The sequence below is a fragment of the Lissotriton vulgaris genome, chromosome 11, assembly GCF_964263255.1.
Source record: "Lissotriton vulgaris chromosome 11, aLisVul1.2, whole genome shotgun sequence".
Taxonomy (NCBI): domain Eukaryota; kingdom Metazoa; phylum Chordata; class Amphibia; order Caudata; family Salamandridae; genus Lissotriton; species Lissotriton vulgaris.
The window spans coordinates 276,530,436-276,543,315 of NC_141699.1; the positions used below are offsets into that span (position 1 = coordinate 276,530,436).

Here is a 12,880-nt window from a genome sequence, read left to right on the forward strand (position 1 = left end):
ATTGCATTCTATCTCACTGTAAGGGTGGCTCTCTAATCAAATATTCCTTAACAAAATATAGGGTCATGTCAGTTATATATGCCATAGATAAAATAGTGTACTCATCCAAATATCTAGCAGCAATAACCATCTATATAAAGTGCCAATGTGCAAATCATAAAGTGCATATGTCAAGCACGAATTAACAGCCTCAACAGTTCCTATATGGGAGGATACTACATCCAACTCTCTCACAACAATAACCCTGTATGTACAGTATCATTCCTGCAAGGTCATGAAGTGCTGATGTTATGACAAGTTTGCCCATAGCAACAATTCATATATAGGGGAATAGAAAACGAGGGTCATTAAAACTAGAATGTAATTATATTCTCCTCCACGAATTTTAGTGTAACAGCAACTATGAGTAAGGTGTCACATGTCTGATCCAGATGAGGTCATATTGCAGGGGTCTGCAAAAAAGTCCTATTGCAAGACCCAGAGCCATCCATACATCAAATTTCCCCAGTCTGAATGGACAGTCAACATTCCGCGCCCAGGTTCAAATCTCACCTATATTTGGCAGTAACGGTACCATATGTAAAGTGGTGTGATGTGGAATCCTATATCTACAAATCCCATGAATGCTCGTACCTATTATCCTAACAAGTATGTTCTGCATACATACACCTTTTATATCATAAATCAATGCCTGCTTACGGGTCATTAGACAAGATAATTTTTTTCTATAATAACTATAAAATACTGTAGTGCAAAAATGCTAATATAGCAGTGCCCCTGCATCTCTTAATGTTAGAGGGTGCCTAAATTGTGTGCCTAAAACAAGAATACCTTAAACATGCTCAGTTTTTAGTTCCCGTATTTGTAGGAGAGCCTTCTACATCTCGTCATGGATAAATATTACCTCTGACAGATATATGCCCAAATGATACTACAAGAGGGCATATTGTGTGGTATAACCACCAGATAATTTGTCCTATGAAGGTGCAAAGTGATCAAATGAAGTCTAATGTGAAAGATCATCTTATACCAAGTGCAAAATTCTCATGGTGCAAAAAGTGTTAAAACAGGAATGATTGTCATCGTACACTAATCAAACATAATTTGTAAATGCAGGAATATTCCAATCTTCTACATAACCGAGGGATTAATATTCATTACAATGAAAAAAGCATCATATATAATTTAGATCAAAGTGCATTGAAAACGCAGAAGCGTTCATGGAGAAGTGACCAGCAGAACCACCACTGGTCAACTCGATTCGTCGTCCCATAATGTTTTTGCTGGGCAATCCCACCGTCAAATATGGACATGTAACTCTACAACTAGGTCATGAAAGTCAGGTTTTCTCGGTTCCCATCAAGATGATAATCCTAGATTCACATTTATGCAGCTCAAGTTCACAGTCACCCTTACGAGGATGGGCTTTGATGTGTTTAATTCACAATATCTCAAGCAACTGGAGATCCCTTTATGCACGTCCCTAAAATGTTTGGCCATTGGCTAGTTTCTCTCCTGGTTCTTTATGGCCCTAAGGTGCTGCAAGATTTGGATTTTGTACTTTATTGATGATGCTCCCAACATATCTCATCTGACAGTCACATTCGAGAACATAGACGACAAAGTTGGTGTTGCATGTGATGCAGTTATTTGACGAGATTTGCCCTCAAATGTCTTCATGTTTGTACCATGTAAGCATGCCTTACAACGTTCACATTTCTAGAAGGCCAAATTTGTCTTGGTTAGCCAGTTCTGCTTTTCATCATTAATAAACTAGCTTCTGGTCAATATATCTCCCAGCAATTTGGCCTTCCGATAGGTGATCTGGGGGCATTGATTTATTTTACCTTTTATATACTCCTCAGGCTTAAGGACATGCCAGTTCTGCATAAGTGATCTTATAAGGTGATGCTCATTATTATATTCCAGAAAAATAAGAATCTGGAATTAATCCGATTTGGTGTCTCCTGTTGTGGCAGATTTATGGACTTTGCTCCATCTGATGCTGAACAACAGTTTCTCTCTGTTTTTAGATGACACCCTCAGATATGCCTCGGTCAGAATTTTATGGGGATAACTCCTCTCCAAGAATTTCTCCACCATAGCTTTGCTTCTATTTGAAAATGTGTGTGTGAAGAGCAAATACGAGCTTTTAGTAGCTGGTTAGAGGGCCTGCCCCACTTCAGTGCTTTGGGATGCCCACTGTTGTCATGCAGGATCGAATCGCAAGCAGTTTCTTTCCAAAACATACGTGTATTGATGGTATCACCCTTTATATCTAGAAGCATATCCAGAAATTCGATACTGGTCTTGCTCAACTTAGTAGTTAACTGAATGTTGAACAGGTTACCATTCAGCTTCTCGATGTATTCTTGCTGTTGAGTTTCTTATCCATCCCATATTATAAACAAGTCATCAATAAAATGCACCCAAAGTGCAACATTGTTCATGTAGTGAGCATATGTCCCCAATCATGCCACCATCTTCTCCCACCATCCCATGTATAGATTTGCATTTGTGGGCGCGAAGGAGACCCCCGTGGAAGTTCCTTGTCTTTGAAAATAGAACTTGTGAGTGAGGCAGTACCTTAGCGTTCTGATGATTATTTTGGTGTGCTGTGCATGGTTCAGTGGGCGGGATCTCAAAATGTATTTGCAGGCCTGTATTCCATAGTTGTGTTTTATGGACGTATGGAGTGAGGTGACATCAATAGAAGCCATGATATAGGTGTTGCGCCACCGGATATTGCTCATTTTGCCCAGAAAATCAGTTGAATCCTGGATATACGAGGACAGACTGGTAACATATTCACACAGAAATAGGTCTAAAAATCTGGATGTATTTTCCAGAAGAGAGCAAACCACACTTACCATGGGTCTTCATGGAGGATTCGGTCTATCCTTGTGTATTTTTAGTTTAAAGTAAAAGATAGGGTTCCTTGGATGATCAGTCTTCAGATATGTGTATTCTTCAAACTGTACAAGCCCAAGATCCAACCAAAATATATATATATATATATATATATATATATATATATATATATATATATATATAATGTTAGCAATAGTAAATTAATTTTTTTGGAGGGCGAGACGCCCCCACCTCTTTTTATAAAATTATTATTTTTTTTAATTTTGGGAGGAAAAATCCCCCTTTTTAAAATTATCTTTATTCCACCTGTTTTTTTAACTTTAATAACCTACACCTGTACCCATACCTAAACTCTAAAAATAACCTTAACAGCCTATACCACGACCCACCCCTAACCCTAAAGAAATACCCTTACCGCCCAATACTCTTACCATCCCTAAACCGTAAAAAATACCCTTATTATCCCATACCCCTAGCCACCCCTAAACCCTAAAAATAACCATTACCACCCAATACCTCTGCCCAATGCTTAATTTGTATAAAAAAACAATAAGAGCCAGGGCCCTCGTCAGGAGGCTAGTGCAACTTGCACCACCGATTGACCCTGCCAGCACCTCCAATGACAGAACCAAGACAACTACTGATCATCACACGTACAAGTGCAACAATTCAGACAAGGCCCCCAAAGCTACAAGAGTGACTTAAGCGGAAGGTATTAGTAATTTTTTTATTGTATATTGAACAAATAAACAACTTTAGGTGTGTTAATCTGCAATTTTGACAAACAGGGCCACCATGCGGCAGACTGTCATAACTGCTGGTGCTGACAATTTAGCGCTGGTGCTGAGCACTGGAAACCAGCGGCTCAAAATAAGCACTGCCTTTACCCATCACTAAATTCTAAAAAATACTCTTACCACCTATACCCCTGCTCACACCTAAACCCTAAAAACACCCTTTCCTCTGTATACTCCTACCCAGTCCTAAATTCTTAAAACATCCATACCACTCTACTGTATAACTTACAGACCAATAAACACACACATTGATTGATATATATATATCAATCAACAAAGAGAGTTGTCCCCTCAAAACGCCACAACACAGGTAGGTAATAAATCTTCGGGTTTATTAGGCAGAAGCTACAGCAAAATGGTCAGTGCACCGCTCAGTCTTTCTATAGCCGACGTGTTTCGTGCTCCTTAGCACTTCATCAAAGGGCTGAATGACTTGCAAACACCACGCTGGAAGTGAGCACCTGATATCATAGGAGACCCGCCCTGGTGGGTGTAGACAGCTCTGCTGCCTGACTGTCAATGTAGTGCTCGCACAATTCTCTCAAGTGAGTCCGCTTGGGTGCAGCCTGATAAATGTCAATTAAAACCCCAGTGGGTGAGTGGATATCCTGTACTCACATTGCTGCACCATATGACTTGTGCCTCCACACCTCCTGTCCAAATAATGCTCCTCCTCGGTTTGTGTAGAGCCTTGGTCCGCTTCCATGCGGCGGGGCGCTTTCACGGCAGGACTGGCCTTTAAATACCAACAAAGAGTTGTCCCCTCAAAACGCCACAACACAGGTAGGTAAATCTTCGGGTTTATTAGGCAGAAGCTACAGCAAAATGGTCAGAGCACAGCTCAGTCTTTTTCTAGCCGACGCGTTTCGTGCTGCTTAGCACTTCATCAAAGGGCTGAATGACTTGCAAACACCACGCTGGAAGCGAGCACCTGATATCGTAGGAGACCCGCTCTGGTGGGCGTAGACAGCGCTGCTGCCTGACGGCCTCTGTAGTGCTCGCACAATTCTCTCAAGTGAGTCCGCTTGGGTGCAGCCTGATAAATGTCAATTAAAACCCCAGTGGGTGAGTGGATGTCCTGTACTCACATTGCTGCACCATACGACTTGTGCCTCCACACCTCCTGTCCAAATAATGCTCCACCTCGGTTTGTGTAGAGCCTTGGTCCGCTTCTATGTGGCGGGGCGCTTTCATGGCAGGACTGGCCGTTAAATACCAACAAAGAGAGTTGTCCCCTCAAAACGCCACAACACAGGTAGGTAAATCTTCCGGTTTATTAGGCAGAAGATACAGCAAAATGGTCAGAGCACCGCTCAGTCTTTCTCTAGCTGACGCGTTTCGTGCTGCTTAGCACTTCATCAAAGGGCTGAATGACTTGTAAACATCACGCTGGAAGCGAGCACCTGATATCGTAGGAGACCCGCCCTGGTGGGCGTAGACTGCGCTGCAGTCTGACGGTCTCTGTAGTACTCGCAAAAGAATTGGCGCGGCACACCTCTTGGTGGTTTTAAAGTTGGTTTATTTTCAGATCGTGAGAAAAACTCCTTGTTTCGAACCGTAGTTCCTGTTCATGGCAGTGTTTTACAAGTGTCTTTTTTCAGCTTCATTATTTATACCATTACACCCAAGTGTTTGTTGTGGTGCATTCTGGGCCATGTAGTGTGTTTCAATAGACGTTATTGTGCGTTTTATATTTACATGCTTGTGTATCCTATTGGGTGTAGTGTCAAAGAGCGGGGTGTTATTATGTTACTTCCCACGCAACGCTCATCTAAAGGTTAGATAAGTGACGCTTTTAACATTCACGGCACAGCCATGAATGATTTACCAATGTCGCAATAGCGTTTACATTGGATGTGTAAGTAATCTTGGACTGCTAGAGAAATATGATGCTAATGATCATAAAATACGCCAGAAAGGAAGTTGAGGAACTCCATCAGAAGATATCGGATATAGAAAGCCAGATAACAGCAATTAACGAAGATAGTGGGACAATAAAGCAACTTAGAGCAGACATGGAACGTAACTTGGACAAACATGAAGATGAGGTGCAAAACAGAAAACAACGTAAATTCCGCAGGGACGAGGATGATTATGAGTTCGGAACAATCCTCACATTTGCGAGGAAATTTGAAATTTTCTAACAACAAGGGAACTCCAACACGGAAAAAGCCACCAGCCAATTGACAAGTGGGTCAGAATCGGATTTTAGTGAGGGGGAGCAGAGACCTACGAGTTGAGGAAGTTTTCTTTTTTAGAAGAGATGAAGCTGCTCTATCAGGAGCAGCAGACACCCTGAGGCAACACAAGAGGCAGCGGCCAGATACGAACAAGAGCGAGAGGCCGAGGCTTCTTTATTCCAAGAAACCAAGACGAAAAACAAGAAGAGGCAAGCAACAAAGGAGGCAGGTACAACCTGAAAACCAGAACAGTGGTGAGAAGATAGACGCCACTAGCCGAACCATCCCAAATCTTGGAATCAATCTATCAAGGTACAATCTAACAGAAGATGAAACAAAACTCCTCAATAAAGGTTTGTCATTTTGCCCCGAAATTCATCAAGATACTGTCGATACTAAAATAGACCTCTACAAATATGTAAGAAAACTGAAACTCAAGAAATTCTTTGCCAGAATCCCATCAAATAGACCCCAGGATCAAATCGCAGACGTGCAAGGAGAAGATTAAGTAACATACAGGATAGCAGAAATACCTCAACTCCAAACTGCATATGAACTAGCGAATGAAATAACAGACTCGCAGATATCCAATACTCAGATCTTGGAAGAGATGGAAGTACAAACGAACAAACGAGTACCAAATATATATATATATATACACATACATACACACACAACAAAAAGGTTGTCCCACTTTATATATACATATAATATATATATATATATATCCAAAGTAATTAGGGTCCTTCCGAAATCATTTCTCCCATAGTCAGGTGGCTTATTCCTACGGCGAAACCAACGCCGTTTAATATTCAAGATTTCCAGGTTGCTTCATCAAGCTATTACGCACTCAGAGGCAGGTTTTGAAGAAAAAAGTTTTTATTCCCAAATTACGCTACACGTTTCAACACAATGCTGTGAACAAGACACAGCAATGTGTTGAAACGCGTAGCGTAATTTGGGAATAAAAACTTTTTTCTTCAAAACCTGCCTCTGAGTGCGTAATAGCTTGATGAAGCAACCTGGAAATCGTGAATGAATATATATATATATATATATATATATATATATATATATATATATATATATATATATTTCACGTCGGGCATCGAATCATTGATCCCGCCCCTGTCTCATAGACTGTCGTATCTGCGTGGTTAGTGCAGTATAGGGGAGCGGAGGTGGTTCCTGCAAGGCATTACAGAGGTGGAAGTAACCCGTGAACATTTGTCATCATTGATGCTGTGCTGGCCCAGCGCACTGCATCTCGGTAGTGGTAGTCAAAATGCACTGGGCGTCCTACCATGTGTTATCTGCGGCCAATGACATTCTGAGCTGTTGGGGCGGAGTACTTATTCACCTGGCTGGTCGGGACCAGGGATACTCACCAGTCATTTTGTCCTGATGCTGCCTGAACCACGTCGCGCTGAGGAAGGCTCAAATGGAGCCGAAATGCATTTGCTTGGACTCTGGTTCGTTTTGCAATAAAGGATACCTCCATAGACTCCCCTATGTGGCCTCACCTTCTTGCTGCTGCAGAGGTTTTTTTTATATATACAGCATGTGACCAAGAGCCCGTGAGCTCGAAACGTGTCTGTTTATGCCCTGAAATAAACAATCTTTCCGGTAGCTGGTGGTGTGGCTTGTCGTCCTTTTTCCTGAATTGAAGAGGAATCCGTGGATATAGATATATATATATATATAGCCCTAGTTTACATAGTTTTTAAACACTTTTTTGCACAGGATCACTTTTTAATGGGTATGGGAAAGAACACATATAATGCAAGGAAAACTAAAATATAAATGTAGTGTTTAAAATGATTCTTAACACAGTAATGGAAAAAAGACCAATATGGGGATTGAACCCAGAATTGCATTAAGTGTGGCAACATCGTATGATTGTGGTAAAAATATATATATAAATTTTTTTTATATACACAATGGGATTTAACCCAGAATTGTTCAAAAATATTTAGGGATTTATCCCAATATTAAAAGAGAGAGGACTGTAAATGACAGTAAACGTTCATTGTAAATACGTGTATATATCGGATTAATGTGATGTGTAAGTCCATCATTTGTGTTTACCCAATGTATGTATTTGAAATGAACCAATCACTAATGAGCACTGTGCACTTTAAATATGCCAAAAAAACAAGGTTACGCTGTCATGTGATCAAGGCTTTTCAGCCGAAACGTTATGGCGACAGCTGAATAAACGCAACTAACCAGCATCCAAGTGTGGTCCGTGTCTGTTTCCAGCGCGATCAGGTCAGAGGTGATTGTGGCAGGAGAACGGAGGTTTTCTATATATATATATATATATATATATATATATATATATATATACACATACATATATATACACATATATACATACATATATATATACACACACACACACACATACGTTAAATATACTAATCTTGCGTTGCAAGCGTGGTAAAGGTATACGTGTGGTAAAGGCATTGCTTTGTTAAAGGCAATGCATGGTAATGTCCGCGATATAAAGGTTGTTTCCCTTTTGGCAGCTGGAGAGAATGTTAGTAACAGTGTCTGAAAGTAAATAAATCGCTATAGCCCTTGCCTTAGTGGGAAGATAGTTCTCAATGAGATCATAATATATGATATAATCCACACCTGAAAATAACTCAAGAAGGCCTAGAGCAGACAACTCGATGTATCATTTATATGAGAAAGCAGCAAAGTAAACCACAGCCGTGATGCTCACAGCATAACAGCTTTGTAAGAGTAGCCAACTAATTTCATCATCTGTTTGAGTTAGATATAAAGCCTAGAGCTGACAAGAACAGGTTTCACCTGTATGAGAACGCTACAAAATCTACAGCATGCAATAACACCAAACTTTACCTGTGAAGGAGATATGCAAAGGCAACTACATCCATAATCTGTGCAAGAAACATACAACACTAGCAGAAGACAACGCTTGCCATCAACAGTATCAAAGTGCTGTAAAACCTAAAGTAACATCTCCAATCCTCCACTCAATAAGAGTGCAGCACAGTCTGGAGAAAAGAATTGCATCAGTTACATGTGCAAGAAATCCACAAAGTCTAAATTAGATAGCATCTCCATTAGCTGTACACTTACCCTCACTAAAATACAACTCCAAGTCTCTTCAGAAAGATACCACAGAGCAATTATCACTATTATTATGATCATGCTATAAATCCCAGAGCGAGCTACAACTCTGTTGATGTCCTCTGTGAGTCCTCTGAAAAACGTAAAGCAGAGAACTCCATCCATCACCTGTGTTAGAATACAAGAAACTCTAGACTAAACAACAACCCCATCCATCACCTGTAAGAAGAGTCCATAAAGTTTAGAGTGAAAAACTATTCCACTCCTCTTCTGTGGGAGTACCCCACACTAAGACTAAAGAAACAACTAGAATTATCACAAGCTAGGGGAAAGGACAACACATCTAATGATGTAATCATTGAAGCCTTAAAGAATGACATCATTTCGTTAGATGACCGCCAAATGAGAGGGATAAGAGGGGTATACCGAATCTTCTAGGCACATTGAAACTATTAAACATTCTCCTTAATAATTAAATACTAATTTCAGTGCCATTGCAATGTGTTCCTATGGTATGCAAGTCTTTCTATGGCAGAAGTAGACCAACAAACCTTCAGAGCATGAAGTTGCCAAATATAAAGATATATCCTATGTCCCCGACATATCCGCACTGCTAAAGATGGGGGCTGAGCCTTTTCTTACCTTGGCCTGTACCACTGGAATAAACTTCTTCTGTTTATCCCTGCATACACAAATCTATCTGGCTTTAAAAAACATCTTTAAACCTGGTTGTTCTAATGCTGCTTCTACTTCATCTACCTGCCAATCGCAAGTCGAGATGCTCTCTACGGGGATGAGTTGTGCACTATATCAAGATCCAAATAACATAACAAGCATACGGCAAAGTATATAAGAAATAATTCATCCTCCCTCAACCTGTACGTTTCTCACCAAAGACTGGTCCTGATTCAAAGGGTGATAAAGAACTTCAGATGTCTAGGCCTGAGCACGTGTTAGGCCAAAATAACGAGTTGAGGAAAGAAGTAAAGTAAACCTTTTAAAACAAATCACACCCTTTGAAAATAGCCACCCTGAGTGGACAAAGATTAGAGGGAAACACAATAGCAAATAAGGTACCGGAAATATTATTAAGACCAGCTTACCAGCTCGTCGAGGTTTCGGAGATCGCATATGGTGATCCTTTGTCGCCGGACTGGGTAGACTGGGTAGACTGGAGATTGGGGGCCTTGGTCATATTCCTCCAGATGGCTGCTATTATCGAGATGACCATAATTCAGCTGGTCCATCAGCTGGTCCCTCAGCTCCTCTTCGATCTCCTCTTCCATCTGGATGAGCATCGGAGCAAGCATGCCAAACCTGGCACCCCTTCGCGCCACCTCCAGCAGGCAGAGCACAAAGTTCTTCTCATTCTTCTTGAGGACCAGGTCATTGGTCTCGAACATCAGAACATCCTGGATGCCAAGATCCTGCCGGCACCACTGGATGAAGTTGGACACATTATCTCTAGCGACAAAGGAACCCGCCACCACATTCCGAGACTGGAAGATGACGTCGGTCCTTGGCAGCCTCATACGGCCCGCCGCCTCGGGGCAGCGCTGTTGGAATTCTAGAGCGATCCGGTTGACATTGTTAGCATGCTGGCAGAGGGCACAGCCAGACTCCAGGGCCTCCAGGAAGTTCTCCACCTGAATGTCCAGGTCGTAGAGCGTGTTCAGCCATTCGGCCAGGTCCTCCTTCATAGCTTCCAGGTACTCTTCGCTGGAGCGGAAGGGCCGGATGCTCTTGGATGCGGCGGACTGGATGTTGCTTTGGTCAGCCATCTTAAATCAATGGTTCACTTCTCAATCACTAGAAAGCAAGCAAAAGGTTATTTGTGAATCAAGTATACCACTGATAACTGATACAATACTGGTCGCCAATGCAGTAATACAGAAAAGCAGTAGCTAACTCTGTCAGCAAAGTAAATGGCAGAACTCAGATGCGCAAGAGAGTTTATTTCCAGGACCCTTTATTTGTTGGGTGGGGCCACATTTCAGATAATCCGTGCTCTCACTATTAATGGTCAGTCTCCCAGGATTGGGGGACGCTCATAAAAGGATTGCAATTTGAGAAGGTGAGGAAGAGAACTGTGATGCGAACAGCGGTCTGCTGAGACCACGCAGCGGCTCCCTGGTATTTTTAAGGGTCAGCCAAACAATATATTTCCCCTGTTGCACATCTAATCTTTTACCTCCATTTACGATCCCTCGTTGCATATAAAATGCTCCTTCCTGAGTGCCAGAGGTCGCTGAGTTGCAGTAGCCAATCTGCACTCTGAAGCGATGCCTCTGACAGTCCCAGGGAGGGTGGGTCCGTCTGGCACCAGTGCACAACAGGAAGTGAAGGAAACACTAGGAAGCAGGGGAGGGAGGGAGGAGGCAGCCAGCGCTCCTTCAAACTTCCCACTTTCCCTTTCACAGGCCCTGGGACACCAGGCAGTGGACGCATGCGGGCTCCGTGATAGTGAAGAGTGGCTAAAGCGGGAGCGAGATAGAACTCAGCGGGAGAGGAGGGAGAGAAAGAAAGAGACAGAAAAAACAGCATGAGGGAAGGAGAGTAAGGGGGTGAGAACGGGAGAGAGAAAGCCAGAGAGAGGGACAAAGATGTAGAGAAGAAGGGAGAAAGGAGGAAAATCAAAGAGAGAGATTGACAGGTGGGGAAGAAAAGAGAGATCGAAAGAAAATGTGTGGGACAAACGTGGAAAGAAAGATCAAGGGACAAAAGTGCAAGGCACAACTTAAGCAATATGTAAATACAACAAGGACAGCGTCAGAAGAGACAGAGAAATAGAAAGCAAGAGGGGTGGTGATAAAGTAAGAGAAAAGAAAGAAAAACTGAGCAAGAGAAAGTCAGAGAAGACAGCAATCGGGGGTAGCAGGAGAGAAATAGGGCGACGAAGGGAGAGCAAGCCGGAATGAAAGCGATAGAGAGAAGGTGGGAGCTAAAAAGACAGAGAAAGTAAAAGAAAACAGCTAATCTTTCCTTAATGTTATTAAATCAGATCAAGTTGACAACTTTGCCAATGCGACGATAGCGATTCCCACGGCAGTTACGTTCTGCACAATGATGTGGTGTGAGTCCGGATGTTCTTGTTATTTGTTCCTAATGTGTTGTTTTAAACTTTTTTACTATATGTTTTAGTATTTTATATAAACCAAAATAATCTATTAAAGTTAACAGAATTCACAACGAGAGGAGAGTGGATGAACAAAGAAGAAGACGGAGAGAAAGGAGGTGAAAGGGCGGAAGAGAGGAAAAATGAGTGAAAGAAAGAAGGGAGAAAAGTTGTTTTTGTGCGTGTCTATGTGGGAGTATGTGCATGGAAGTTTTGTGCATACCTGTATGTACGCAGGTGGTGTGTGTTTGAGTGAGTATGTGTATGAGTGAATGCCGTTGTTTGTTTGTGCGTGGATCAATGGGTGTGTGTTTGTGTAGGTGTGTATGTGTATTTTTGGACGCCTGTGTGTGGAGTAATCCTTGGGTGAATCCGTTCGTATTTGTTGAGATCGACACCCACATTAATTGGGATGGGAAAGGATGTGGACTGGGGAACAACACTCCCTCCCGGCCGCAACCCCCCCCCCCCCCCAAATCCCCCACCAGCAGCCTCTGAATTGTTTGCAGTGGGAATGCATCCCTCATGCCCGGGCCATTGATTTACCGGTACCCCTTACTTGAGCTATCATATAATCTCTGACGGCGGAAGTTAAGTGACCCCCTTCGCACGCTAGTGTGACGGAGGTGGTTTGTGGTGAGGTGAAAAGTATTATGTGTGTCCTTCCCTTCTCCTGACAGCCTCACGCCCCCCACCCACGCTTTCAAATGTTCTGAAACAACACCCCCTTCTTGGAGCGTCATTTATTTTTTTTCTTTGAAAAACAACAATCCAGACGACCTTTATCACAAGTTACCCAGAACCACCCGAGCGCA

The 12,880-nt window shown here is 42.2% G+C and overlaps 1 protein-coding gene across 2 annotated transcripts in view; it reads right to left on the bottom strand.

The window, feature by feature from the left end:
• GAS2L1 (growth arrest specific 2 like 1) overlaps positions 1-12,880 on the bottom strand; it is a 223,503-nt gene that overhangs the window by 190,426 nt on the left and 20,197 nt on the right. For both annotated transcript variants that reach the window (XM_086943240.1, XM_086943239.1), the window contains exon 4: positions 10,054-10,759. In XM_086943240.1, the coding sequence (XP_086799366.1) occupies positions 10,054-10,731 (678 nt within the window). In that variant the 5' untranslated portion in view covers positions 10,732-10,759. The remainder of the gene's footprint in view (positions 1-10,053; positions 10,760-12,880) is intronic.